The sequence below is a fragment of the Falco cherrug genome, chromosome 13 (assembly GCF_023634085.1).
Source record: "Falco cherrug isolate bFalChe1 chromosome 13, bFalChe1.pri, whole genome shotgun sequence".
Taxonomy (NCBI): domain Eukaryota; kingdom Metazoa; phylum Chordata; class Aves; order Falconiformes; family Falconidae; genus Falco; species Falco cherrug.
In genome coordinates, this window is record NC_073709.1 from 19,110,297 (window position 1) to 19,137,483 (window position 27,187).

Here is a 27,187-nt window from a genome sequence, read left to right on the forward strand (position 1 = left end):
AGACAAAACTCCCACTGAATGCAGCGGTTATGTGTCTGCCTGTGCAGCTGAGGGTTAAACCCTTACGTCTTCCACAGCACCCATGTGCATGTTTCTAAATAATCAAAGAAAAAAGAAAGCAGGAAGAACATGCTCAAGTGACTGTGGACCTCTCAGACACTGCTGCATTTGGATTCAGAGGGCACATGTGCCTCTCTAACGTTGCCAATACACGTACTAAGGCTCAGCCCATCTACTTTGAACAAGGGTTTCTAAACCTTGTTATTTTATATGTTGAGTAAATTTCCAGCTCTGAGACTTTATAAGCCAAAACATTTTTTTCTGAAATCTTTTAAAACTGGTCCGATGATTTACACAGGAGGGACAAATACCTTTTTAAAAGAAACAGGCTGCTGGGTCCTAAAATTTCTCTGTAACTGCTTCCATTCAGAAGGGAAATCCTTCTTTATTGACCATGAACTCTGCTCTCCAGCTGGCTAAGTGATACTCATCCCAGCACCTTTTGTAATTCTTACACTTCTTCCTTAATCTTAGGTCCAACCCAGCATCAGCCTACTTCCATGTAATTGAATTGACATGCAATTCTCATTTGTATGGCTCATCCAGGACTCCAAACCCATCAATAAGAAGCAAGTGCAGTACTGGCACAAAGTGTCTTCTCCATCACTGGCAAAAACATGTTGAGGTGAACCTGGTTTATTTGGCATCCATGCTGCTAGAGCTGTAAGGTCAAGCCATACTAAGAAATTTGGCTTTGCATCCATCTGCCAAAAACGCAGCATATTTAATACATAACCCCCAGAAGCGCTGGCATTCACAATACTATAAAATGGTCTGCTGGATGTCAGTAGTGTCACCACTATGTTACTTTGACAGGAATTATATTAGCTAGCCTGTAGTCATTAAAATGTTGATCTTAAGAATACAAGGTAATAAACCACTTTTAAATTACCAGAAAAGCTGCCTCATAACACTCATGAACCAGTAGAAGTGTATTTACCATTAAACTACTCAGATTAATAGACAGTGTTGCAAGAAGTCATGTGTAGGCAGCATGAACTTTTTGATGTCAAAGTTACTACGACAACTGCATAACTTGGATTCATGGAAGAGATGACGTATGAGATTATTTAAACAAAATCTCACATAACTGCGATGACCAAGTCAATTCTAATGCTTTCCCTTAAAATGATTCTTCTGTTTCTTCACAACAGATAGCATTTACTGGAAGATGATACAAGATCTGGGAACTATAACACACAAATCAGTACAGTTTATTGAGTAAGTTTACAAACATACTGAATTGACTATTTTGTAATCTCTACTGTTCAGCTTTTCAAAACCATGCCAGGAACAGGGTTGCCAAAGAACATGAGTGACAGTTCAAAAACTGCCTTTAAAAGGGAGTCCTAGAAAGTGTCGTGTTAGACAAGCGTCTTTCTGAAATTTAGTTACTGACAAAGCTCTGTAATTATACAGTGCTCCATTTATAAATCCATTTATAAACACAAATATTTGAAAAATAATCAGTACAAATGCAGATACATGGCACAAATTGCTATGAAATTCACTTTCAAAACATAAATACAAAAAAATCCAGGCTAAGGTAAAGGTTAGTAAATACACCTGACTTGCTTCAACAGCAATGCAAAATTAGTGCATATTTTAACAGCAGACAATTGTAGAAACAATTTGGGTAGAAGCATTAAAAACCCACAGAATGAGAAGACTCTTCTTAAATGCTTTGATTTGCTATCCTTGTCTTTAACACCCTGATACCTGGAGCACATTTTCAAGGCAGATGTAATGACTTTTGGGTGGCTACTAGCAATAATGACAATTTTACAGTGCTCTGAAAACCTGCTCATCCATTGATACACCACCCACAGTGCTACCTCCCCTCTCCTTAATTAACACCTATATTTGTTGCAGGAATTAGAGCAACAGCAGTGCATATTTCAAAGGCACAGTCAGTCTGAAGTCGTGCCTCATGCTTATCTTGTCACGAGGCTGCGGCAGTCAACTTTATGGCCTTCAGACATGTCGGCATCACCATACGCCCCCGCCACCGGCGGCTTCCCTGTGGAAGGGCACTTCCATCGACGTCACCACCGGGACGCCTCCTGCCACTGACATGGTTCAGCTGCACGTTTGCAGGACTGGCCTTTTAAAAAGTCAACCATACAAACTGGGCAGTGACCAGATCCAGCCACAGTTATACAAGAAGCAAGGAAATATTATGCAAGACCACAGGAAGTCAGAGGAGACAGCATTCTGGGCAGGCCTGGCAAGGAGTCTGTGTGAACTTCAGCTAACAAGCAAAGCTCGGTCATTGGCGCCAAATTCAGCAGAGAACATTCCCAGTACTGCAAAGGATAACACTCCCCATGTTTTTGCCAGTGGGCTGCATTCCAGGACGCCACGTACCTGATGAAATGCAGATAAACCCGGGTGTTATTTTTCGCCAAGTCTTCACTTATTTTTAAAATTTGAGGCATATTTTGGTCCTACGTTTGTTAGAAGTGGCAAATAGTTTGTTTTCATGGCTTTGCTAATAGACCGCTTGTTCTTACGCTTTCTACGCTCCCTGTAATTTCAACTACAATAAGTGACCTACAAAGGAAACGTTTGGCAGAAGCCTCATTTTTTCCACACATCTTGCCCATCTCTACCTCAAGGCACTCTGTTGATAGGATACATGAGGGTTATGGACTCCTTTTTCCTTGGCATTTTGGAATGACCTCTGCAAGCGGACTTGGCACAAAAAACAGACACCCACCTCACACACGATTACGCTATTTTAATCTGCTTCCATGCAGAAAGTAATTGGTTTTTTTTTGCATTTGTGAGAACTACCTCATCCAGGTCCTACTTGAAGAAGATATCCATTAAAATGCAGCAAACTATTTCCAAAATGCCTGAAAAAATTGGCCTTAATTTGGCAAACATCATCACCTAGCAATACATGACTTCATGTTATGCTTTGTTGTAGGATTCACCTTTAAAATATCAATGAGAAAAGGTTGGAGGTGGGAGTCCATTTTGAGGTTCACACACACGGCCAAAAATAAGAAGCACAGCATGCGAAGTCTTACACAACACAAAACAATTACCAATTGTGATGAGTGTAGACAAAGCATTCTCAAGAGAATCTATTTTATGTTTGCATACGCCCCCAAAAAAACACACAATAGCACTCTCCTTCCAGTGAATACATAATGCAAACAAAAACCAGTGGCACTGCCTTGACTGGGGGAAGCAATTCTGAGAAGCGTAACAGATCTCTAGTAGATACCAATTGCCAATGCCAATGAACTGATTTTAAGTTTTCATCGTTGGTATCACTTACGGGAACGACAAACACATGCAACTTTTAACAAGAGATTCCTGTCTTGTCCACGGTTTGCACATGAAAAGGTTCCCATAACCCACCGCTTTTGCAAAAGTAATTAAACAAGCACTGCAGCAACAAGTGAAAATGTTGATGGTGACAATGTCTTCATTGTTATTACTGGCATAACAATGCCCAAAATTAATCATGACCCTGACAACCAACACCAAACACATGCACAGTTGGACCTCTCTGACCAGAAAAGGCCTTTCTACAGCTGGATCCAGAGTTACAGCTGTTCAGAAGTGCAGTTGTTTCTCCGGTTGAAGACAACATTTGCTGTCCAGCAGAAAGTAGTCCAGCTGCACTTCTCATGGTCCGAGTCGAGCATACTATGGTAGTTTTAATGTGGCCAGTCTAAAGCATCTAACAGTATCAAGTGTTGGTATTAATCATAGCTGCATGCCCATTTCTTCATCCAAACCCAGTTAGGTCTAAGCAAACTCAAACACTCAGAAATACTCCGAGTAAGGAAAAACACTTTATCTGTATCTATTTCTACCAAATAGCAAAGCAAATGCTTTGCAAATTCACAAGTGTTAAGTAGTGAACCATGCTACAAAAGTAACGGGCTGTTGTGCAAGTGAGGTCACTAGCAAAACTACATTTCTCCAGGCTCTGCAGACTCCTGTTGGACCCTGGTACCTGAGGCACAGTGAGCAACGAGCATGGAGCTGGCTGGAGTTACAGCCCCTAAGGGGGCACTCCGACTCCTTCAGTCATAGGAAGCCTCTGGTCTCTGCAGGGGAATGTGCTCGTACTGCAGCCTTGCCCTGAAGCGATTACAACACTGTTTCTGAATACCTATTCCCAGGAATTTAACATCCTTGAGGTCTTCACAGCGCTCTCAGGAATGGAGACAAGAGACACACTGTAACAGTGTAAGTCTTGATTCTTCAAAATAACAGGCTAAAGAGGATAGTTCTTCTAATCACAGTCTTATCTTCTATAAATCTTCTATTAAAATTTCTTGTGATGATTGCACTTCCCAGTAGTTCGCCCAGCCAAAATCCTCCTCCAGACCTCCCATATGCCATTCATATTCAGCTACAACAAACTATAATATACCTACCACAAGCAATAAAGTGTTTACTTTCTGTGGAGTGGAGGGTGGCAGTGGTGGTGGTTTTTTGACTCTCAATAGCTAGTATCTGTCTAGGTTAAGGCATTCTCTTTATTTTCCTTCAGTACAGTAATTTCATATTTCACAGCTTCACTGACTGTCCCACAATGATTCCTGGTATGTGAGCAAACTAAATATTTTCAAAACCGAGTGTACTGATACAGAGTTGCCCACTAAACATTTCCTTCTTAGAACTTGGTAAATCAGAACTGACTTCCTACACAAGTAACAGTATAAGAACAGATCCTTTGCTCTGCTTTCCTCATACCTTACCAAGTGTTTGAGCATTTCATTTGCTTAATCCACCAGCTAACAGAAGTAGAACCCAAGTGGAATGATCATGAAATTCCTTTTTAAACAGTTTATATCATATTTTCCACAGAGGAGTACCCCAGAGGTCTCAGGCAGGAACTGAAGCCCATTTTGATAAAAATTCTAGACATATGATCAGGCCTGAAAGATTTTGGAGCTGCAGTTATTTGGTACAAAAGCCAGAGTGCTCAATCTGTTAAGTAAGGTACAAATAGAAACTAAAACTCAACCAACAGGAGCACACAGCTCAAATGTGCAAATGACTCTGTAGACTCATTCATTCCATGGCTGAAACCTACTCAAAATGCAATACAACATGAAATCATTTTGCGCTCACACTGTATTCGCCACATCAGCTCCCTCTGAAGGAACGTTCTATAATGACTTCATGTTGGCATGATTTCTTCTTCAAGGTTTTAACAGGTCAGGCTGCAGACAGCCTTCCTCTTTGAGCTATATCTTTGGGTGGACCTCTGCTCCTGCACCTGAAATCCCTACTGTGACCTGCAAAGCAGACTTTGCTCCTTGCTCTTTTTATTCCCCAGGTTGGAAGAGCACGGAAAAGTCACTGCTTTCTGAATAAGCACCATCTGTTGTCATCTACTTCCCCTAAAATAAACAATATATATATATACATATATATAGTCAGAAAGCAATAGTGCTGTTCACTGTGGTTGATTGCTTCACACTTGCCTGTAGAGAAGCTGCAATTTAGTTACACTATGTGGCTTTTAGGTTTGGGGGATGGGGGATGTTTTCCCAAGATTTAGCATGCAAAGAGAAAGGAGCGGTGCTGTACAGATAACACTGCTTCTTGCATTATCTTCTTCAGGGCCTGCGTATACAGTATGCAAAGCTGGCAGTAAAAGCCTGTATGAAATGTTAGGCTTTCCTCAGTGTCTTTTCTTTATACGGGAAAATGTGGCTGCTCCCTTTTCAGGCTTGCCCTGCCACCCGTATGCAGGAGAAGCCTTAAAATGAATGAAGATCCACAGGCTTCAAAGTGGTCTGTGTGAAGGAGCTTGTGTGTACGAACCTCTAAACCCCTGTCAGATTAACCCTGTCATTCAGCACTGCTGTCCTTTCTTACAGCTCTCAGTTCAAAGAAACTGAGAGCAAATGATTGCCGGCTGAAATCCTACTGAACTCCCTATCTCCAGAAAAGACCGGTTTGGTGTGATGGTCAAACCCTCCTTTTTGTTCTTATTGCCCTGTGGGTTGCTCACCTGCCTGCTTTATGATGAAATCTGAAAGAATAAGGGGCTTTATAATCTCCCAGACACTCAGGCATTGCAATCCCCTGCCACACCACCCCATCTCCTCAGTTGCTTGGGTCATCTAAATTGCACATGGATCTTGGATGACAGGAGGGCCAAATTCAAAGGTGAAGCAAATGAAAACGTAGGTCACCCAAATGTGGGTGGATATCTCTGTAACCTACATATTGGGGGATAATATTCAGCGGTAAAGAAAGCAATTAACCAGGCGACATAAGAAGAGCAAGAGGTGACCAAACTCCTTCCATCTGACCACCCTGTTTAAGCACTTTCAGGTTAGGTTTATCACACAAACTTCTTGCCAGCATTGCCACAGCATTGTGTTAGGCACAGAAATAAAAAGTCCCTACTTTAAAAAGTTTACAGTCAAATAAATAAGACACACAAAGGGTGGAAGGAAGGATATGCTACCATCCCAGTTTTCCTGACTGGAGAGTGAGCATAATGACGGAGATCAGCCACTCGGTCCAGGCTACATTACTAGCCCAGCACCCCCAGTCCCCAGCTGGACAAAGAGATGGAGCCGAGCAAGAAGGACTTTCAGAGAGGGTGTGGAGGGGGAAGGCGACAGGATAAGCAGCAAAAGGCCAGAACCACTTGCTGAAGCTGCTGTTTAGTGGCCAGGTCAGCAACCAGGCATGGCTTTCACAGCCAGCTCTGCTGAGAGCGGCGAACAAGCTCAAGAGACAGAGTCCAAAACATTATTTTATTCAGCTTCACTGCACTTTGGCCCAAGTCCCCATGCCAAAGAGGCTTTGTTTGGGCCAGCCACATGGTTGACAAACAAAAGTAGGGGTGGGGGGTTTGTTTTTCTTAAATGCGAAATAATGGGTGTTTCGAAACACCAGCATTAAGTTTCCTTCAAGGTACCTGCATTTGCTTCTATTTCATTTTTCAAGCCAGCACATGCCTAAGTGGATGGGATAGTCCCCTTTTGTGAATCATTGCGAACATAAATATGGCTTTACTGCTATGCAAAAGCCAGTAGCAGCACTAAGACAATTTGAGCATGTAAAGGATGTTCCCATAAAAACACCTCTGATTAGTAATGGCAATATGCATATCTTTCAAATAATTTTCAGGGGAAAAAAAGATCTGGAGTTATTAACAGTAACTGATAATCTTACAGCTGCAGCACATGAACAGCCCACCCACAGCTGAACCAAGCTACGTTCCATCAGTAAAACAAGAAATCTTCCTCTAAATCACACATGTAAAAGTGCTTTGTTAAGCAGTAAAGGCGGTCAATCTCCCCAAATGTCTACCTTTTCTTAAAAATGTATGTAATGCTCTTTTGTTAAGACCAGGCATCATCTTAGCTAGATACTGTATTGATTTCCTCCTCTGCAAGCGAAGGTCACCTGTCTTAAGTGTGAGTGTTGGCAAATCTCAACTCTCTGCATTCCCTGATGAACACGAGTCGGCTTAAAGGACGATGGGAAACAGTTGCCCTGGCCAAGATGGGGATGCACTGGAAGTAGTAAACAAAAAGCTACATTCATCATGGATTTCCTTTGTGACAGAGGTTCCCTTTAAGGATGGACAGAAAGGCCAGGGACAGCCAAAGCCATCACGCCCACTCCTTCAAAGACAGCTCTTCCCTCCCAGCGAGGGTAATATGCAGAGGCCATTCCCAAAGGCTCACCCCTTCAGAGGACTGAGCAAATGCAGCCTTCCCAGAAGAATCACCTGGTGAATGATCTACAGGAAAAATACCAGAAAAGTTTCCACCAATTTCCGATCTTCTCATAGATTATGAAACACACTGGAGGCAAATGAGTCCTTAGAAAAAATCCTGGAGTATAGCTATAATTGGTCACTGGGTTTACCAGAGAAATACTGCCTAAGGAGTTGTGGCATGATAAAGCCACTTAATGTTTAATTTCTTCTCACACATGTATGTATGATGCTGCAATTCCATTGATCATTCAAAAAACACTTTTGTTCTAAGAAAGCTTCATATCAGCCTTAAGTCAATACTCTCCACAACCACCTAAGTATGAAGATAGTGTCATTGCCATCAGGTGATGAGTATGTAATTTCATCATAATACCATACAAAAATTAACCAGGTGCAACAACGCATACAATTGCAGAAGATATTCTGGTATTTGCAACAAGTTTTGGACACAAACTACAGCTAATAGTCTGACGCATTCCTAGCAACATTCCCCATTTGCAAATATAGAAATACAGAGAGGGGTGGGGGTTGGAGGGTTTAGCATTTGTTAATGTCACAAAGATCTTTGAAGTATTGTGAGGAGTACCCAATGACACCAAGAATTTACTGGCAGAGAGGGTGATACCATTGTGAATGAAAGGACAGGGCTTGGAAGACCAACACCAGCCACGAGAATGTCGGAAACACAATGGCTGAATGGGACTGCTTTGTAGTTTATCATACAAATGCAAGTGCGAACCACAACTGTGATACCAAGAGTTTAAGTACCTTTTTATGGCAGTAAAGACCTTAGATATGCTAATGGCGGAAACAAAATACAAGGAATGTTCTTTAAAGCATACTTCCACCACCTTTATAAAAACTGCCCAATAACCATCCCACTCCATACTCCTTCAGTTTATTACCTAAGCAAATACTTATCTTACAAGCACATGAATGTATCTTAACGGAAAAATACTATGCAGTGACTTTTGAACACTGTGAGATGACTTGCACCAAAATTCAGAGCTCTTAATGGATTTTTCCCATGCAAAGATTTTAAGAAGTTCATAAGGCCTCTGACACTACAAATTAGCAGCAACCTTCCCTTTTAAGAAAAGCAATAGGGCACATTTTTAGATTTCATGGAACTTATTCAGGCCATCGCATTGGCTTCATTGCTCAGCAAATCACCTTCTGTGTATAAATAATATATACCAAGGGACTCAGATGATGACTACCTACTGAAAATGCATGTAGTAGGCCAAAGGTGTATATCACCTGGGATTACTATATTTCAAGACATAACAATACCTGTTACTTAAAACAACAGTTTTCCTGGGAAAGGCAAAGAATTCTCTCTCACGACATGTAGACAGGTTTTCAAGAATGTGACTCTGAACAACAAAGGTAGAAATTCTGCAACATGCTGTTTTCATCTCTCCCGCATTTTGACTTTCTTGTTTGTCATATCAGGAGCCAGTTATGTGGGGCAGGGAAGGCCTTTATTGCCACGTTTTCAATTATACAACAGTCTTTAAAAAGCTGTTCACATAACCAAAGCTGGAGAAGACCTTTGTCATCACCAAGTCACCCTTCCTGCCTAACCCAATCCAAAGATGACTAAACTTTTTCATCAGAACTGGTAACTTGTTTAACCAATTGCAGTTTTTGAAAGACTGGGACTGCTTTGAGTTCAAGGACTCGGGTGATGAGGACTTCATGACTAGTGTAAAAGGAATACTTAATATTTTAGTTTAGCAGATAAAAGATGCTTTCTGAAAGACAGGCACTTGATTGAGGTCAAGCCACCAAACTAGATTAACGTGTGTGTCTCATGGCTTTTGGTAAAACAAAGATCATTGGAGGGAAAAAAAACAATTGAGTCAAACACCAGAAAAGAAAGGGGGGGGGGGGGGGGGGGCGTGGCGGAATATCTTTAAATTAAAAAGAGGCTAAAGATTACTTAAGTGTCATCCAAATAAAATTTAATACATCCAGTTTTAGATTCAGGAATTCAGAAAGTTTATTAAAATGAAGGCAAATCTAAAAAGTTTCAGCAGTCTCCAAATGTTTCGACCATTTTTTCAGTACTATCCCCACACTTTATTCCAATATAAGCTCTTGTTTCCCTTGTGCTCTGGAAAATTATTTTCCAAGAAAATACTTACTTTTACAGAAAATATTTGCTCCACCAACTGCATCTGCAGCTCCTTCTAATGGTCAGTAACCCATTGTTCGAAACTCACACCTTATATCTTACCTTCATTTGCGTAACTCAAACCAAATGTATTTTGATATATTAGATAATGAGTAACAAATATTTACAGTAGATTAAGTTCACATTTCAGTAGTTTGAGGTAGTTTCTAAATGATCCTGGTGGACTTATTATACATATACCTTCAGACAGACTGCATGCTATCAAGTGCCATAAGTTACACCCATATGATTCATCCATTAAAAGAGTTGCTCAGTTAAAAAAAAACCAAACCAAAACATAACACACACACACAAACCTCCCCACATCACTTCTAATTTTAGCCTCTCCTTAGATAACACAATTTCTTGAAACAAAAAGAAACAGTCAGACTGCTCACACTCCTCTAGCTTCAAAATGTTATTTGTCAAAGTAGTTGAACGTACACAGTACTTCAAATATAAAGGGATGCTGCAGTGCTCCAGCCTTCTAATCTGTCAGGGCTGTGGAGAAGGAAGTCAAAGCAACAGGGAATGAGTGATTTTTGGAAAAAAATTGAGACAGACAACAGACTGCACTGTAAGTCGGCACTTACAGCTTTTCTGTAGGGGGGGTGGGGTGGTAGAAGGGGATGGGGGGTGGGGGTAGAAAGAAAAAAAGGAAAGAAAGGAAAGAAAAAAAAAAAGGAAAAAAAACCACAGTAGGACAACCCAGTAGAGCATGGGACCCAAGGCTGGGGGTGTACCATCACCTCTCCCTCTGCTATGGCTCAAGCTTCCAGGAATAGTGCCCATGCCAAAAGCAACAAGACAGCTAAGGTGTTAAAACTGGTCATGGGCACATCAGCATGGAAGGTGAGAAACAGCATCTCATGGGATATATTGGTCATCAGCGCAACCCTCCCTGCAGCAGGAAAGAGCTAACAGCCACACCAGCATGACGGGACCCAGCAGAAACTCATCTCTCTTTCTTTCTTTTTTTTTTTTTTTCCTCCAATTCAAAGAAATTTAAGGTAGTTTTGACACCAGCCCTGATCGGTAAGAAATAGCAGATGATGCTGTTTCATAAATGCATCCTTCTTTCTGTAGGTCTGAAGGACTGAAGCAGATACCCATGGGGGAATCATCGTTCTTTTAACTTTACCTTCATGTTGGTACACCATAAAATGAGCACTGTGTTTATAGAGCGATGGTGACTTAATCACCACTATGCTGAGTTTGGAAAAAATAGCTGGGGAGACGTATTACTTGCTGTAAGTTATCTTAAGATCACGGTGGGGCAATAACTCTTGAGTTTATGGATGATATAGTAAAATACCAAACAAACAAATCCCAGCCAAATCCCATAAATGGCCAGAGCCCGGCTGTTCTCTCCATCACAATCCTGCTTTACAGCCTGTCCGCATTCTGGCCTGGGGTTTTCATTCATGTAGGTCACAGCTGGGATTTAGGGACAGACCTCAAGAAGTAGGGGCTGGAGGCGTAGCCAGGCACAGGCAAGACACATTTTTAGGGACGCATTAGGGATACTTCTCCTGTATCTTGTTGGAAACACCCATAAGTTGTTGAGACCTTTTTGGAAAACAGTCAGTTTGGTTCTACAGATACTGCACAAATACTTGAGATTAAAACGTATGCTACTTAATGTTTGTTTGAAAGCAGAGCACTATATGAATACATACACAGCAGAAGGAAGAAGTATTTGTAACTTGGGGGTGGTTCAACATATTTGCATTAGGAATGAAAAACGTTACGGAACTGTAGTATCCTGGTTTTGTCCCACTTGAGAGCAGAATCAAAATAAGGAAGTATTTTTTCCTCCTGCCCAGATGCACAAAACTTGTTCATAAAGCTGCAATAAGCCAGTATTAATCGCACACCCACAGGCTAACATAAAACATTTCTAAAGTTTCTGAATTTTTTCAGACAATCTTTTTGGAGGCAACACCCTAAACATTCCCCTAATCCAAGAAACCTGCTGATTCCACATATTCGCACACAGAGGAAGGGTCAAGACTAGGGCAGCTCTTTGACTGAAGATCAAACATAAAAATTCAACGACTTTGCTTCTTGTCTGGCAAAACATTTCATGAGTTTCTATAGAATGGAATAGTGAATATTTGCTGCGTCATGTAATGCAATGGACAGAGAAGCAGAATGGATATGCTACGCAACTCCAAACTCTTTGTAATAACAGTCAAATAAATTAAATTACAAGTCTAACTGTTTAAAGACCTAAATACATCCATTTAATCGAATTTATTATGGTAGATTTTGTTTCAACTACATTTTCTAGATATAAATAAAGTCACAGAGGAAAAAACCAAAATCCTAATTAGATCTGAGCTCAAGAAGTAAAGAGCACAATTAAATGAGAGTTACTTTGGAACATTAGCTATTTATCAGCCAATTGGCCTAATGTACTTCATTAATCTACTTTCCAAATGCACAGTAAAATACAGTTTCCCATTTTATGTACTTCAGAAAGACCCTCCATGAAAAGTAGCCTTGTAAATCTAAGAAAGCAGTTATTTTTTCTTATATAAGCTGTCAAGATTTATCCTTAGCAGATAACTACTTTATTGTATTGCCTTTTAAGAAAATGAACAGAAGAATGATAAATGAGAAAAAAAATGCCAGCTGCATAATAACCGTACCTGCATTTTCTCTTAATTTGAGAGAAGGGCCCTGTCAACCTTGTGCCAGCTACTAGAAGTAAAAGTATTTATAACTACTAAGTTATACATAAGACTATGACTATTGGAGTAATTAACAGAACAGCATTTCACAAATAGCTTTAGAGGAATAAAACCATTCCAGATATCCAAAATTGTTTTAAAATACAACCTGTCCTTATATTGCTCATTTCCTTACTCTAATGTTTATCCTCTCAGTTTTAAAAAGGTTATCCATTTGAAAATAAGAGCAAAAAGTTCCATAGTTGACAAGTTCTGCCCCCACCATACCTAACAGCAGCTCCTAAATAGAACCTGAAAACAAAAATACTTAATGCTTGTGAATGCACCATAATAAAAAGACACTACAGAAAGGCAGAGATACTCATTTTTGATACTCATGATGGGTGACCTAAATTAGCAGCATAACCCCAAAACTCCTATTATCAGAGCACCTCCTGTATGCAAGATATTCCCAATGACCCACACAAGATATACATGACAGAAGATGATGGGTATCAGAAGACAAAGTGAAAAAGAGATGATGCAGAAAGGAGCTGCATACTAAGGGGTATTAGATTTTTAACTTGCTCTTGGGCTAAGTGCTAAACACAGCAGAGCCAGCCCTTGCAGCACTCCTGCAAAGCACAAATCCTTAGAAGCCCTGGTAACCTCGGGAGGACAGTACACACCAGGAAGCACCTGCATTGCACCCTGCTCCCACAGTGAAAGCCACTCAGCCCTCATTAAGCTCAAATGCTTTGGCTCTATAGAGGTGAAGCCACAGCAGTTGCGCAGCAGAAGTCAAGCTTTCCCATAGACAAGGACGCCAAGCCAGAGCTCAACCCACTTCTGCTTCGCACTGTTGCAGGCAAAGGGAGACAGGGAGGCACACAGGCAGCCTCATCGTTCCTCATTCATGTGCCCTTGGGCCACCCTCTGGTAGAAAAGCCCTTTCCACATCCACAGAAATATAGAAAGGGCAGCGAATGCAGAAACCAGAAGGGGCAAAACCACAGTACAATGAGTACAAGTGGCCAGAGTCAACTCTAGAAGACCTGCAAGCTATGAAGTGCCTGCATTTTTGGTGCTGAAACGTAAGTCCAAGCTGCTTTATGTTAACATACCATAAATATGTGCTACACAGCCAGTTTCAACAGGTTGTTTGTCATGAATTCAGGAGATTAAGTTTCCTTTGATAATTCCAAATAAGAAAAATTGTAAGGGCAGATATTAACAGACGCAAGCAGGAGTAAATTAAATACCCGGGCTATGTGTGGGGAGATGTTGAGCAATAACAAAAATGTTCGTTTGTTTTACATAGGCAAGTAATCTACCAACAGTCTGCACAGGAAAGCGTTCAAAGCTTCATCAGCTGAAGTACACGAAGTGAGGTTTACAAGAATATAAGGAACAACCTGCATTGGCAAGTGGCTAGACAAGATCATCTAATTCACCACCGTCACAGAGGAACAGTCCAGAGGTAGCGTACCTGGCAATACTGACATACATTAAAACAGAAAGCATACTGGGTAGAACAAAACTGAGACCATACGTTTCCTGAAACCTGCAGTTTAACACTCACATTTCCCAGCCTCCAAATTACACCCACCAGGAGCCAGCGACTACCTGAGCTCTGGAGAACGGTGCCGTCAGGACCGTTTCCTCATCCTGAGCAGGAGAGGCCAAAAGTGACCTCAGCTTGGCAGAATCACTCTCCTGAAGTACAGGTCAGCAAAAATTGAGTCACAAAGTGTCTTGTTAGAGGGGCTCAATATCCAGTAAAGGCCAAAGTGAAAGAGCCATTGAGAACAGTCAGTTACCTAGTCAACAACTGGGAGGAATCCAGTTTGTTTACTATCTGGACCAGAAGAAGTTAAACAGATTTATATAACATTACATCATGAGGGTGACAAAACAGTACTGTATAATTATATGGGTACTGCTAGCACAGAATCTCCCTGAGCTGCAGAATGGGTTTATTTTTCATACAACTGGAAAACAAACACAAAAATCCCCAAAGAACACAGTTGAAAAGGTGAAGCCAATTGATGCCTCCTGCTCAGTGGTACCTGATTTGCCCTGAACCTGGTTTCAAACTTTTCTCAAGCATACCTTGTTGTCCATCCAGAGCAGTCCATTTAACACACCATCCATTCCTAACAAACAACTATGTCCCTCAAATAATTCAGAAATACATGAAGACTAAATAATCAAAAAACACACCAAGATATTCTGCAAGACTGCCCTAATTAATCCGGGACATATCTACTATTTGTACTGCACAGTGATCACAGGTATTTTTTTCCCCTAGCTTTTATGATTTTTCTAAAATATGTTTTACCCTTTTACTCCTCCTTTCCCCAGTTTCTAATTACTGGTATTCTAAGAAACATCAGATTTTGTATTTCAGACTGCATAGATAATGTATTGGGGTTTTTTCAGTTGAGTTAAAATAATGATATTAGTCTCAGCTCAGTATCTTGGACTAACTTTAAATGTGGGAAAGCAGCCTATTGAAAGTGCTGTAACATTTTGTTCCAAAGAAAGCAACTGCTCTTTTCTATTGACAGACAGAGCTTCAAAGAAGAACCTGAGGATGCTCTTCAACTTAAATGGACCATTAAAAGAATCAAAGATTATCTTCCCATAGAGCATCTGTTTGACAGTCAGAGAACTGCTCCTCTAAACATATGTTCCAGAGCTGCCTGGAAATCTAGTAAACCAGATTACCCCCACCACCTATTCTTGCTGAAAGTGATTTATAAATGCTATTAGCGAGTCAGGTTAGAGTTCCTAGCTGCATATCTGGTTAGAGATCAAGCAAATAATGCAACTGTTAAACTCAAGGTAATAAATCTATTGTATAACATTATTGGAAAGTTAAAGAAAAAACACAACCTTATTTCAATAGGCGATCTAGGGTGCATCACCAGCAGGGCCGTACATACTCAAGCAGGCAGGGAGGCACAAGCCAGCTGTCTTAAATCCCTCACCTGATACTCTCCCAGTTCTTTCATAAACATTAATTTGCACAACAATCCCATGAGCCAGATAACAATTAGCCTACTTGTGAGACAGACAGAAAAGTGTCACTGGAATATCACAAGATTTACGTAAAATCAGTGACAGAGTCAGGATTAGTGTTCAAACTTTAGTCCTGTGAAGTTTCTACGTTGTACCTGAAGAGTATTTCTACAAAGCAGTTCAGCGTGCTGTCCTGCGAGACCAGACAGCGCTCAGTCTCTCACCGTGTTTGGAAACAAGCGGTTAAACCTGGAGAAATTAGGACTGCCTTGTTAGACAGAGGTGATACAATGAATGCGGTGTATTTTCAATACGTTTGCTATTTCATTCTTCCCATTCCTATAAACTACCATAACACATTTTTATAAATACATCATACTGTACTGTAACTTTTTACTCTCGTTGAATGCACAAGGACACAAAACGTACACCTTTTATACTCTGCACAGAAGATCGATACCTACAGCAAAACACACTTGAGGCAATCGTTTAACCTCAGTACATTAGCGTTTGATAAACTGAGGCTAGATACATGGGAAAACGTATGGTTTATACTACAATACTTCCCCTATTACATCGTCATAAGGTGACTCAATAAAAAATGAACTACTATACAAACCAAAAACCAGTGTTTAAAGTTTAGTGCATCATTGACTGGAAGGTACACGTGACAAATAACAAGATAAAATTCTTAACCTGTAAATCACACGGTTTATGAAGGCAATCTATAGCCAAAACGGCGACCTGAGCCAATAACAGGCTCAGCCTTGTGACTGCCTGCCACGCAAAACAAACGGGGTAAATACCCTCTTACGAGACTTCGTGGACCTTCCTTCACTTGCGCAGCCTTCACCGTGTCAGCGCCCTCCCTCCTCCACAGGAGCTGTTTATAGGCTTGGAGCCACCACTAGATAAGTCTTTACTTAATCTCCACCTGTACCGGCTGTGTTCGGGATTGCGAGTTTTATTTTGACGCTCTATCCCTAGAGCCAAGAGAAAAACACGCTCCTTCAAGCAACTACAAAAAACCTAGCCAGTTAGGTTTATTCCCTTTGGAAGGTCCATTAAGGCAGTAGGGACATCCAGCTTTGAACCATGCTCGGAGGACAGCAAGCGGCGGGACGCAGCGCCCCCCGAGCCCCCCGCCCGCCGGGACAGCCGCTGCCCGCCCGGGGCCGCACCGGCCGCAGGGACCGCAGCGGGCAGCGCTCACACGGACGGACGGTGCCAGCCCCGCGGTCTCAGCCACGGAGCGCGCTACCTGCAAAACCCCTGTCCTCAGCTGGAAAATCATCCCCCAGTGACTAGGTCCCAGCTGGCGCCGAGCCCTGCCTTCCCGCGAGCCGCGGCCACCCCGCAGCGCGGCAGCCCCGCACCGACAGGTGCACCTGCCCGGCCGCAGCCCCCACCGGGGCCGGACGGCTCCGCTGCGCTGCGGCTGGCGGCTCCCGCTCGGGACGCGGGGACCGGGGCCGCCTCCGCGGCGGCCGCCGGGGCGCTGCTCGCTGCGGTGCCGCCCGGCGGGGGCAGCTCGCCCGGGCAGGCGCGCCCCGGCTCGGCTCGGCTGGGCAACCGGGAGCGGCGCCGCGCTTCCCCCAGCAGAAGGGCGCGGGCTTGCCCCGATGGAGCCCGGCGCGGCTCCGCGGCCCCTCTCTCCCGCCGGCCCCGGGCAAGCGAGCGCCCGCCGCAGCTGCTGGCCCCGCAAAGGCTCCGGAGCCCTCTCAAAGCAGCCGCGGCGGTGGGAGGCGAGCAGCGCCGCCCGCGCGGAGCTCGGCCGCGGCCCCACGAGGGGCGGCACGGCACAGCCCGGCCGCGGGGGCAGCCGGCGGAGGAGGAGGACGAAGCGGCCCAAGCAGCCCGGAGCCTCGCCCGCTGCCCGCTCACCTTTTCTTCTCCTTGTCAGCTGTCATCGCGGCGGCGGCCGGCTCCTGCACCGTCTCTCGGGCCGGGGCGGGCTCAGCACCTGCCCGCGGGACGCGGGGGCTCCGCGGGCGGACGGACGGGACGGGGCGGGGGTCCGGTTCGGCCGGGTCGCCCCCGAGGCGGGCGTACAGTCTCAGGACACTGCCGAGGATTGTACGGCCCGCCCGGGGGAGAAAGGCGGCGGGGCAGGAGCGGCGCGGCAGCGGGCTGTGCGGCTCGGCGCCGCCCGCAGAAGTTCTCACTTTAAACCTTGGGCCGCCGCCGGCCGCGGGGGCAGGGCCGGCCCCCTCCGCCCCGGCCCCGGCCCGGCCCGGCCCCGCTGCCACCGCCAATGGGGGCCGGCAGGGCGCCGCCGCCGCGCCCCGGCCTCCCCGCCCCCGGCACCGGCCTGCCCGGCGGCGCCGCGGGGGGTCAGCGGGGCCGCCCCCGCCCCACCGGCACCGCTCCGGCTGCGTTGGCCCCACCGGCACCGCTCCGGCTGCGGTGGGGGCACCCGCCCGCGGGCACCGGGAAGCCTTTCCGTCCGCCGCCGGTTGTTTTGAGGGGGAGGGCGTGTCAGTTGTTTAACTCCCCCCCCCCCCTCCCGGTGTTTTTGCCCCGGTGGCTCCTAGCGCATCGCTGTGCCGTCTTAGGGGTGGGGAATGCGGCGGCACCTGCCCCGCGGCCGCGGAGCCACCGCGGTGCCGCTCGGGCCCCGGCGCGCCCCCGGCATCGCTCCCATCCTGGGGAACAGGGCAGCGGCCCGGCCTGCGCCCCGGGGCGCCCCGGCCGGCCCGAGGCAGGGGGGCATTTACACAACTACATCAAAATTAAAAACTAGTAACGACGCTGCTAGCGCTGGGAGGACGCACTGGGCTACTCCCGGTGTGCGGGGCCACCGGCCCCGCTGTTCCAGCACCGGTCCCGCACAGAGGGGCGGGAGGGCGGTGGGGGCCGGGATTAGAGGGATGCTCGAAGCTCGGGGCACCGCTCCTCTGGCTCCCCGCCTCGCCCTGCTCTTCCTATTTTATTTTCTGTGTCACACCGCGTTATTTCAGCTCACGCACTTTTAAAACTCCCGGCTGGTGACACACAGGGAAGTACGTCTGTGGTGAGGAGTGCCAAAGCTCATCCTTGCTGGCACCTGCTACGGTTTGCTGCAGTTAAGATCAATATAAAAAAACCAACAACCAACCAACCCTCACTTTGATTTTTATTTAATTTACGCTAAAGCAACTAACCTTGCTAAACAAGGGATTGCAGGAATTTTTCAGACGTTGTTTTATACTCAGGTTTTCTAAGGCTTAACTTAGATTTTTACATCTCAAACCAAGACACACACCTTTACATTAAACTGCATCTACTTTCCAGCACTCCTGGCAAATAGAAGTACTGCAGGCAAAAATGAGCTAAACTAGATTTATTTCTTGCTCTTCAAAGCTGAGCAATTTCCCTATGCTATTTCATAGGCTGGTTTGTGTACAATGGGTCAGAGGGTGTGGGTTTTTTCCTTTTATACAATACGAATGTTTAAAGAAATGCATATTCTGCTTCAAGTCTGAAAAGAGCTATACATGCTTACACAGCAACAGCCTAATTATGTGGTAACAGTTGTGGGTTTTTTTCTCGTTATACAAGAGAACCTAAACAAAAGAAACCCACAAATATTTAAAACCTAAGTAAACTTAGTCAAACAGAATTTGTGTATGCAGGACTAAATTTAACCTTCTGGGAATAGGAGAATGCAATAGGATCAAAGAGCCAAGTCACTCATTTCCTAGATTAAATAGACTTCTTCGTCCTTCATTGATCTCTGCTGATGTCAATACTCCTTGCTGTATCTTAAAGCACTTCACTTGGATAAACAACTTGCCTTCAAAAATCAGACAGGAAAATCATTCAAATTGACTAAATCTAAACCACTCCAAAATTTTCAAGTATTTCACATCTAGCCCGTTGGCTCTTGTTGGCTCTGCCTACATGGATATAGTTCAGCTAATCAACAGTCTGAATCTCTTGCTCTCTTGACCAGTGGGGCCTGAAGGTGTTTTGACAACCGGAGAATTCACATCTCAGTGCCACTCAAGAGCCACCACCTCTCCTGCTCTGTGGACACAGACTGGTGGGCTTCAGCATCAGCACAGGTCAATACCCAGCAAAACCACAGTCTTGCTGCTTCGTCAGGAAGGTGAAGCAAGCTAGACTGAGTAATTCTTACAAGCTCCCTTGCAACTTCAGTTCCTAAAGTTGGTTATACTATTATTTCTGGCAACTGAGCTCCCCATCTTGACCGTGAGGAAAACAAATGGCCTGTCTTCTAGAGCTTACTTCAGTTAATTCCCTCTCTTTTCAGGGAATATTCAGGGAAGGAAAGATCAAGTATATCTTTAATAGCACTGTCATTCTACTTGATGTATTCTGTGACAGTAAGAGACCCCATGGCACCTACAGGGACAGAGAAAGTTTTCTCCTTGTTGGAGAACAGTAGAGAGAATCACATAATTTTATTCTCAAATGCACCGCATTCCTGTTTTGATCTCCTTTACAGTCAGTCAATATTTATTAAGAGCAGTATCCACCCTAAGGTGGACTTTCTCTAATCTTGGACTATCAGAAGCTTCGATAGGAGCCACACCGTGCATGCATTCACTCTACAAACGTGCATTATTTAATCTGCAGGAGATTACAACTACCAGGAAAGCCGAGAAAGCCCTCAAACTGACGGCCGGCACAGTTTGTCCTCTCAATTACTACCACCATTGGAAGGGCTCTTTCCCTTTCATATTCCCATGTTACTCCTTCCATTTTATCTTGTGCTTGCTACATTTTACACTTAGCTTAGTAGGTGTAACACAGAGAAAAGCTCACGGAAAGGGAAAAAGTATCCAGGAAACTGCCTGAGCTGACCTTAGCAGAGGTTAGCTTCTGTTTTTTTCCCCCTGCTAAGAGGTTTCCAGCAGAATCAGCATAGCAGATGGAGCTTCCTTACCCTCAGTGGTCAGAGAAAATAGAGGTGGTTATGTCATCCACTCTGCTCTGGAAATTACAGGAGACGACCCACAATGTTCCTATGTGAATTATTCTAGAGATGCTATAGGAACAGAAGGTTAGAAGGTTTTTGGTTTCCTAGAAAGCAAACTTCAGGTGAGGTATTCAGAAAGAGTCATTGATACCTGTCGGAATAGCAGGTGGGTTCTTGAAGGGTTTAGGTTGACTGTGTTTGGGTTAACTGCATTTGGACTAGGCTCTAGGGAAAAAACAAACAAAAGACTTACAAAAATCAAACGGTGGCATATGTGCAATTTTCACAACCCCCCCTCAAGTTTAAAATACACTGACAAACTAGGAAATCTGCAGACTGTAGTGACTGGGCCCCAGCGCTCAGCTCACCCTTCTGGTGCTCCCAGGCAGGAACACCCCATCACCCAAACAAGATGCAGGCAAGCTCCTGATTACTGCCATTTATTCTGAAACACACCCCTGATTTAGCACCAGTCATTATGCTACATTGTTGTTTTTCTCAGGATATGCATATGTATGTAATCAACCATCCAAATCAGCACTTGCACCAGTTTGAATGCGCATAGCTATCATGACTGAAGTGAAATCAGTTCTAGTACACTGTTTTATGTATGCATGCTACTGGCACCTGTATTGGCTGAAGAGTATTGGTAAAACATACAGAACTTCAACACCGTTCAGCAATTAATGCTCCAGCATAGTCAGAAGAAAACACAGATACTCAATCCCTTGCAGGGGAGGCATTATTATTAAAATTAAAAGCAGCTATTGAAAACAAATTATTGTGAGGGCTAAGTGTTTCAGATTCATTAATGATCCCTGTTTGGCTTCTTTCTTTTTCTGGCTCCTCAATACTGCAAGAAAGGATGACAGCAAAAGGTTGATACTTGTAATAACAAATAATGACATTATGGGAAAGGGAAGGGGAGAAAGGAGAGCCCTGTTACTGAAACAGAGCTGATCCTTTGAAGGAAAGGGACAGGATTCTTCCCTTACTCATACCAGAATAAGCTACAGCCACAGCACATTTATTACACGTGACAGCAAATGAGACAGAAAAATATCAAACTTCAGGTTAATTTATTAGCAGGGAAAGAGATATATTTATAAGCTAGATAAAACACAAAAGGTCCACGGGAGAAAGTGGGGACTACTGAGATGAAGGTATGAAAAGATGCCTGAACTAGGGGTGGGGGGGTGCGGTGGAGTACTGTTCCTTGTGCAACCAGTCACACTCACTCATGCCTTCTTTTATAACTACAGGTGTGTGCCTGCACCTTACTATAGATGTACTTTCTGCAAAATCAGTAGCTGTGCCCTTTCTCCATAGAGGCACCAACTGCTTGCCAGGGTAGGAAATAGCACCTCGGCTAGCACAGCTGTGGGGTCTTCAGGATTCCTTTGCCTCTTGCTACAGTTTCATGCTAGAGGGAGAATTCTCATACAAGAGCGTACATTAAGACACATATATTGCTCTTACACAATAATAGATATTAAGAACAACTTAAAACAGCACTCCCCCTGTTACCCTAGGCAGAAAGCAATACACAGTCTATAGGCAATACTGAACAGCCAGTTTAAAATGTAATTTTGCAGGAATACATTAAGATGCCTTTAAGATTTTCCAAATACTGAGTGCACACCTTCAAGCAAGGCTCACAGATAAACTTCAACGTTTTTAGGCATTGATTAGTTACAGACACATTCCAGACATTTCAGCCATTACACTCCCATGAAAAGAAGACATAATGGCCAAAAAGTTGGGAATGTACCTGTAAATATTAAAAGGGTTAAAATTACTCAGCTTATCTTTTAGCCTTTTTCAAAGTGACATACTGAGGATGTCTTAGGCCTATCCCAAGGAAAGCTGGTAAAACAAAGGAAGTCTAATCAACATAGCAATGTGTTGCAATAGAATCAGTTCAGAAAGAAAACCCATGATGATTAAGTACACAGAAACACTCCCATCACGATATTGGAAAGTATAATTTTGAAATTTTGGGAAATCTCAATGAAGAAACCAAGGAGAAAACAGATGCAATCCAATTTGTTAAATGGAGAAGGCTTTTGTTTCAAGTTTTCCTCCTGACCTTTGATAACTTATTATTTAGAAATACTATGTTTCACAGTTACTTTTTTGTTGTTGTTGTTGTTAAATTGGCCTGCAGGGAGTAAAGGCTGAATACAATTTGCTAAGCAGAGCTCTGATGCATCATCTAGAGTGCACACAACTGCCGAGCAGCCAGGGTGACCCACTCAGAAGCTTAAAGACATAGAGCACATGTGAGACACCAGCATTTATTTATTTTTTTTTAAAAAAACCAACTGCTGAAAAGGAGTGAGCTTAACCTAGGAATATAGTCTGTTACAGTACGCTTTTTGGTACATAATGCAATAATAGTACAATTTAACGGAAAAGAAGTATGAAGCAGATGTGGCCCTCAATTTTCAGAAATTCTTTTGCAATGGTTCTGACAGGTAGGCACCATACGGATATAGTATTAATTATTACCTCCTATTCTATTTTAACCTATTTACTTCACCCTCCATATTACCCGCAGCAGCTGTCGGTGCTAGCATCAGGCAGAAGAGGTCTGCAGGCTCTTCCTGCTCCCTGACAGTAGCTCTGGGAAGGAAACTTGGGCTCAAGATCACCAAAACAAAGCCAGCAAAAACAACAGTAACACTTAGGCGATGGGAAGGGAAACTGTTCCTCTGGGTGGATTTAAAAGGCAAATTTTGTAGCAATGCTTTTAATGCTCATTACCTGCTGTTCCCAAGAAACAGTTATCACCACAGATGAGGAAGAGGAGCAATATGAACAAGAGCAAAAGCCCTGTGTGGCAGATTAACGTCCAGAGAAACGGGAAGCTACAATTGAAGATTTTTGCAATACTGAAGCTGATACCGACGCCTAGTAGTTAACATTCAGTCACTCAACAAATATTTATTTAGAGACAGTGTAACATGCCCACTGCAGAACTTTGAGTTTTAAAAAGAACCAAAAGATATTTATTTATTTGTTTTAGAAACCTGATTGCCACAGGTAATGCAGCTCTTAAACCTTTCAATCTCTGGTGGTTACTTCTAGAGGGTTTGCACGGCACATGGGTGACAATCAAGCCTATACTGACTTTCTGTATAGCAGTGAATTTCCCTCTAACATAATCCCAATGAAAACTCAGGTTAGAATGAAAATGAAGCAATAAACTCTCTTCTTAATCCCAGCACTAAATGCTGATTTAACCCTAATCCAGGCAAATAGATTTGGGCTTCTTTTTTTATTCACCAAGACTAATCTACTTTAATGAAGATCTTGAAAAGTGTTTGTTTTAAAGCAGTCATTCTTAAATGACTGGTGTTTAACAAAGCCACTGAACCCATTAACCCTGTGGGTGCTTGTCACCTAAAGAAGGCAACAAATTATTGTAAAACTGAAAAAAATATCCTAAATTCTTCAAGTGCTGCGATACTCAAGGCAAAATCCCTGGCCAGAAATTACCTTTTCTGGGAGCAGAAAACTGCCATAAAAAGATAAATTTCTTATCACTACATCTTTTGAAAGAATCACACAATATTGCTGAATTCTTTGGTCTTCTAAATCCTTTTATCCCCAAGAAAAGCTAGCTTTTAGCAGGTGATGTTCTCGGTAATTGAAATCCCAGCCCAAAGGTACTGCTGTATAACTCTCAGATGTATCCTGGGGACTCTAAAACCTTAACTGGCCTGAGGCAGTCATAGATACTCACAGTGGATAACTGCAACCAACTCGCCCTGAGCTCCCTCTAAGTCAACGTTGAAAACACAATTTCCATGAGAGTGTGACCTGGAGCAGGATCCTAACCCTGGTCTCGAAGACATCTGGGACAGCCTCCTCTCACCCAGCACACCCCTCTGCCCAGACAACTCGGGTGCTCAGGAGCTGCCTTCTCAACAGCCACAAGGTTACAGCAAGCTGACTGTTTGAAGTACTGGTAAAGTTCACCTTTTTCCCTTTTGCCCTGGAACTTGTACTATTTTGGGGAACCACTCCAAGATCCATTTGGCACAGGGTCTAACATTTGTTTCTTAAGCAGATCTGCTCCTGGAAATATTTACAGGCTCTTAAGTAGTGACAACACGAGATATTGGGTACAGTACAAGTGATTCACATACAGACAAGGAGTTGGATAGTCGTCCCCCCTTTTCCCCAAAGCCATCTCTGTTTTTCTTCCACATCTATGTGCTGCAAGCTTTGAGGGAGGCACCTGTTATCAGTAATGACCCTGGCTGTGCATACTAAGGGATGTTACACTTCATTATACTGTAATATATCATTTATGATAATGTGTGCCATTTCACTGAGAAAGAAAAAAAAAAAGTAGGAGAAAACTGCAAATATTGTATCCAAAGTCATCTATTTCTGTGGACAAATAGATTTAATCTCATTGCAAGTTGCTTTGGTAAGAGAATGCTTTAACATACTCCAAACTCTTAACCCTTGGGTTTCAGTAGTCATAAGAATTAAAACCAGAAGGACCATTACGTCTTCCAGGAAATTAGCATTAACGATAAACCCAAGATAATTTAATCTAGTAGTGAGTTTGGTCACAACACATACATTAAAATAAGATGTTCATTTTTGCATAAGCAAATTAATACAAAGCAGCAGCACTACTAACAAGGGTAGGCACTTACATTTACACAAAGTGAAAGCTAGGAACTACATAAATACCTCTATGCAGCCACTGATGCCAAGTTACTCTTCATTTACACTGCTATAGATAGCTACAGTCAGATTTAAAACATCTGAAAAATCCCATTCAGTAACATGGAATCTGAGGCACTATTATACATGTTCTTTCTTCTTTCTTTACCAATGACAAAAGAACTAGTCCAACAGTCTTTCAAAACTCCTTAATTTTAAAAAAAACCTACTAAAACCTCTGAATATCTCCAGCAAGTTTATTAGAGCTCTACATCTACCCTTTGCTTCGGAGCAGTTGCAACAAAAGTATTTGCTCAAGCTATGGGAGTTGTTGATTTATTGACTTTACATGCTATGTCCTATAGACAAGGCAAGTGCAACAGCCAAAGGAAAGAACAATATTTAGAACTGTTTTTCTCTTCAGACAGTGAGGCTTTGGGAACGCAGCTAAAACCTCCAATTACATTTTTCAAATAGCGGAGCATGTTAGGCCAGTACAGCCCCAAATCTCGGCCAGCCTGACAGGCTCAGCAGGTTTTCTCCCTGAATTGTGTCACCAACCCTGAGACAAGTACAGCAGAACCCCAGACGTGCCTTGCATCAGAACCAAACAAGTGATATGTGAACACTGCACTCAAGTTTTCAAAGGTACAGGTAGAAGTTTTGCTGCAAGAGTCCTACAGAACATTCACACACATTGTGAAACTAAACCCAGGACCCTCCTGACCCCTCCCAATTAACATTACAGGCATTTAAATCAGTTGGTTTGAGACATTTCCCACCATCAGCACAAGTTGTTTTCATCACAGTAAATGATCACTGGTGGGATTTTCCTAGTCCCCACTGACACCAGTTTTCAGTAAAACCAGCAGGATTCTGAAATCACAGCACACACTCTTGTTATCACAACAGTTCACCTCAAAACCAGCTTGGATTTCAAAGCTCTTTCCAAAACCTACACATCTCCAAACACTGATTACACAGAGCTTCATCTGGTTATCCAGATGTATGCTTTATTAAAAGCCCTCTGAGCTGTGTCATATAACGTATCTGAGCCAGCAAATCATTAGAAAATCTGTACATATCAGGTTGTCAGAAAAATGAAAGGACATTCATAATCTGTAGCAGTGTCCAAAGGCAAGGTAACAACCAGGAATCAGCGTCCTACTTAAACCATTTTTTTTTCCCTGAACACAGTAAAGAATTTTTTCAGTCCTTCATTGACTGGATACTCATGATTTGGCTTAATGCAGGGTGCTGGCATATTCCCATAGTTACAGGCACATAGATGACTTCAGTGGAGTTCTCTAACAAGCTGGATTAATTCAGTGTTCACATTATTAACATTGCTTTTACTTTGTACCTAAATATTTTTGTTTACATATTTTATTTAGTTTTCATTTTTCTGTTTAAATCCTGTAGTTCTGTCTCCTAAAAACATCCAGAAGAAAAGATGCTTGTGAACAGATGCCTTCTGATGGAAATAGCAATTTTTGCAGTTTGAGTGCATGCAACTTCAACAGAAGATTCTATTCTAATGAACAGCTAGTTCACATTAAAGATACTGAAGATTTTTAGAAGTGATTTTTACCAGAAAATACCCAATAACCCTACCAAGCAACCTAAAATATTAAAAACAGAAAGACAAGCCTGAACTATCTATTCTGTAAGGCAAGTTTCAATTCTTTTCCAGTAAAACCTGGCAAACAAATGAGGGAATTCATCTCCCAAGAGATGAATAAGTAATTTATGTTGCAACTCTTACATTTCTTTAATAAATAACAGAGCCAGATTGTGAAGTATTGAGATGAAAGTACTGAGGCTGGAGGTTGTGCTGCTCAGCTCCTGGCATAAAGTGTGTAGTGTTACTGGAAAGTATCAGCATCAAAACAGAGCTAGAAAGTACCGAGCTCAGA

The 27,187-nt window shown here is 43.1% G+C and overlaps 1 protein-coding gene across 6 annotated transcripts in view; it reads right to left on the bottom strand.

The window, feature by feature from the left end:
* Window positions 1-27,187, bottom strand: part of EPAS1 (endothelial PAS domain protein 1) — a 116,085-nt gene that overhangs the window by 61,312 nt on the left and 27,586 nt on the right. The window contains exon 1 of one of the 6 annotated variants that reach the window (XM_055726167.1): window positions 17,546-18,008. The exons of 4 other annotated variants lie outside the window; for them this stretch is intronic. In XM_055726167.1, the coding sequence (XP_055582142.1) occupies window positions 17,546-17,571 (26 nt within the window). In that variant the 5' untranslated portion in view covers window positions 17,572-18,008. Of the gene's footprint in view, window positions 1-17,545; window positions 18,009-27,187 lie in introns of those variants that run through there. One more of the 6 variants, XM_055726165.1, reaches the window with a different exon arrangement.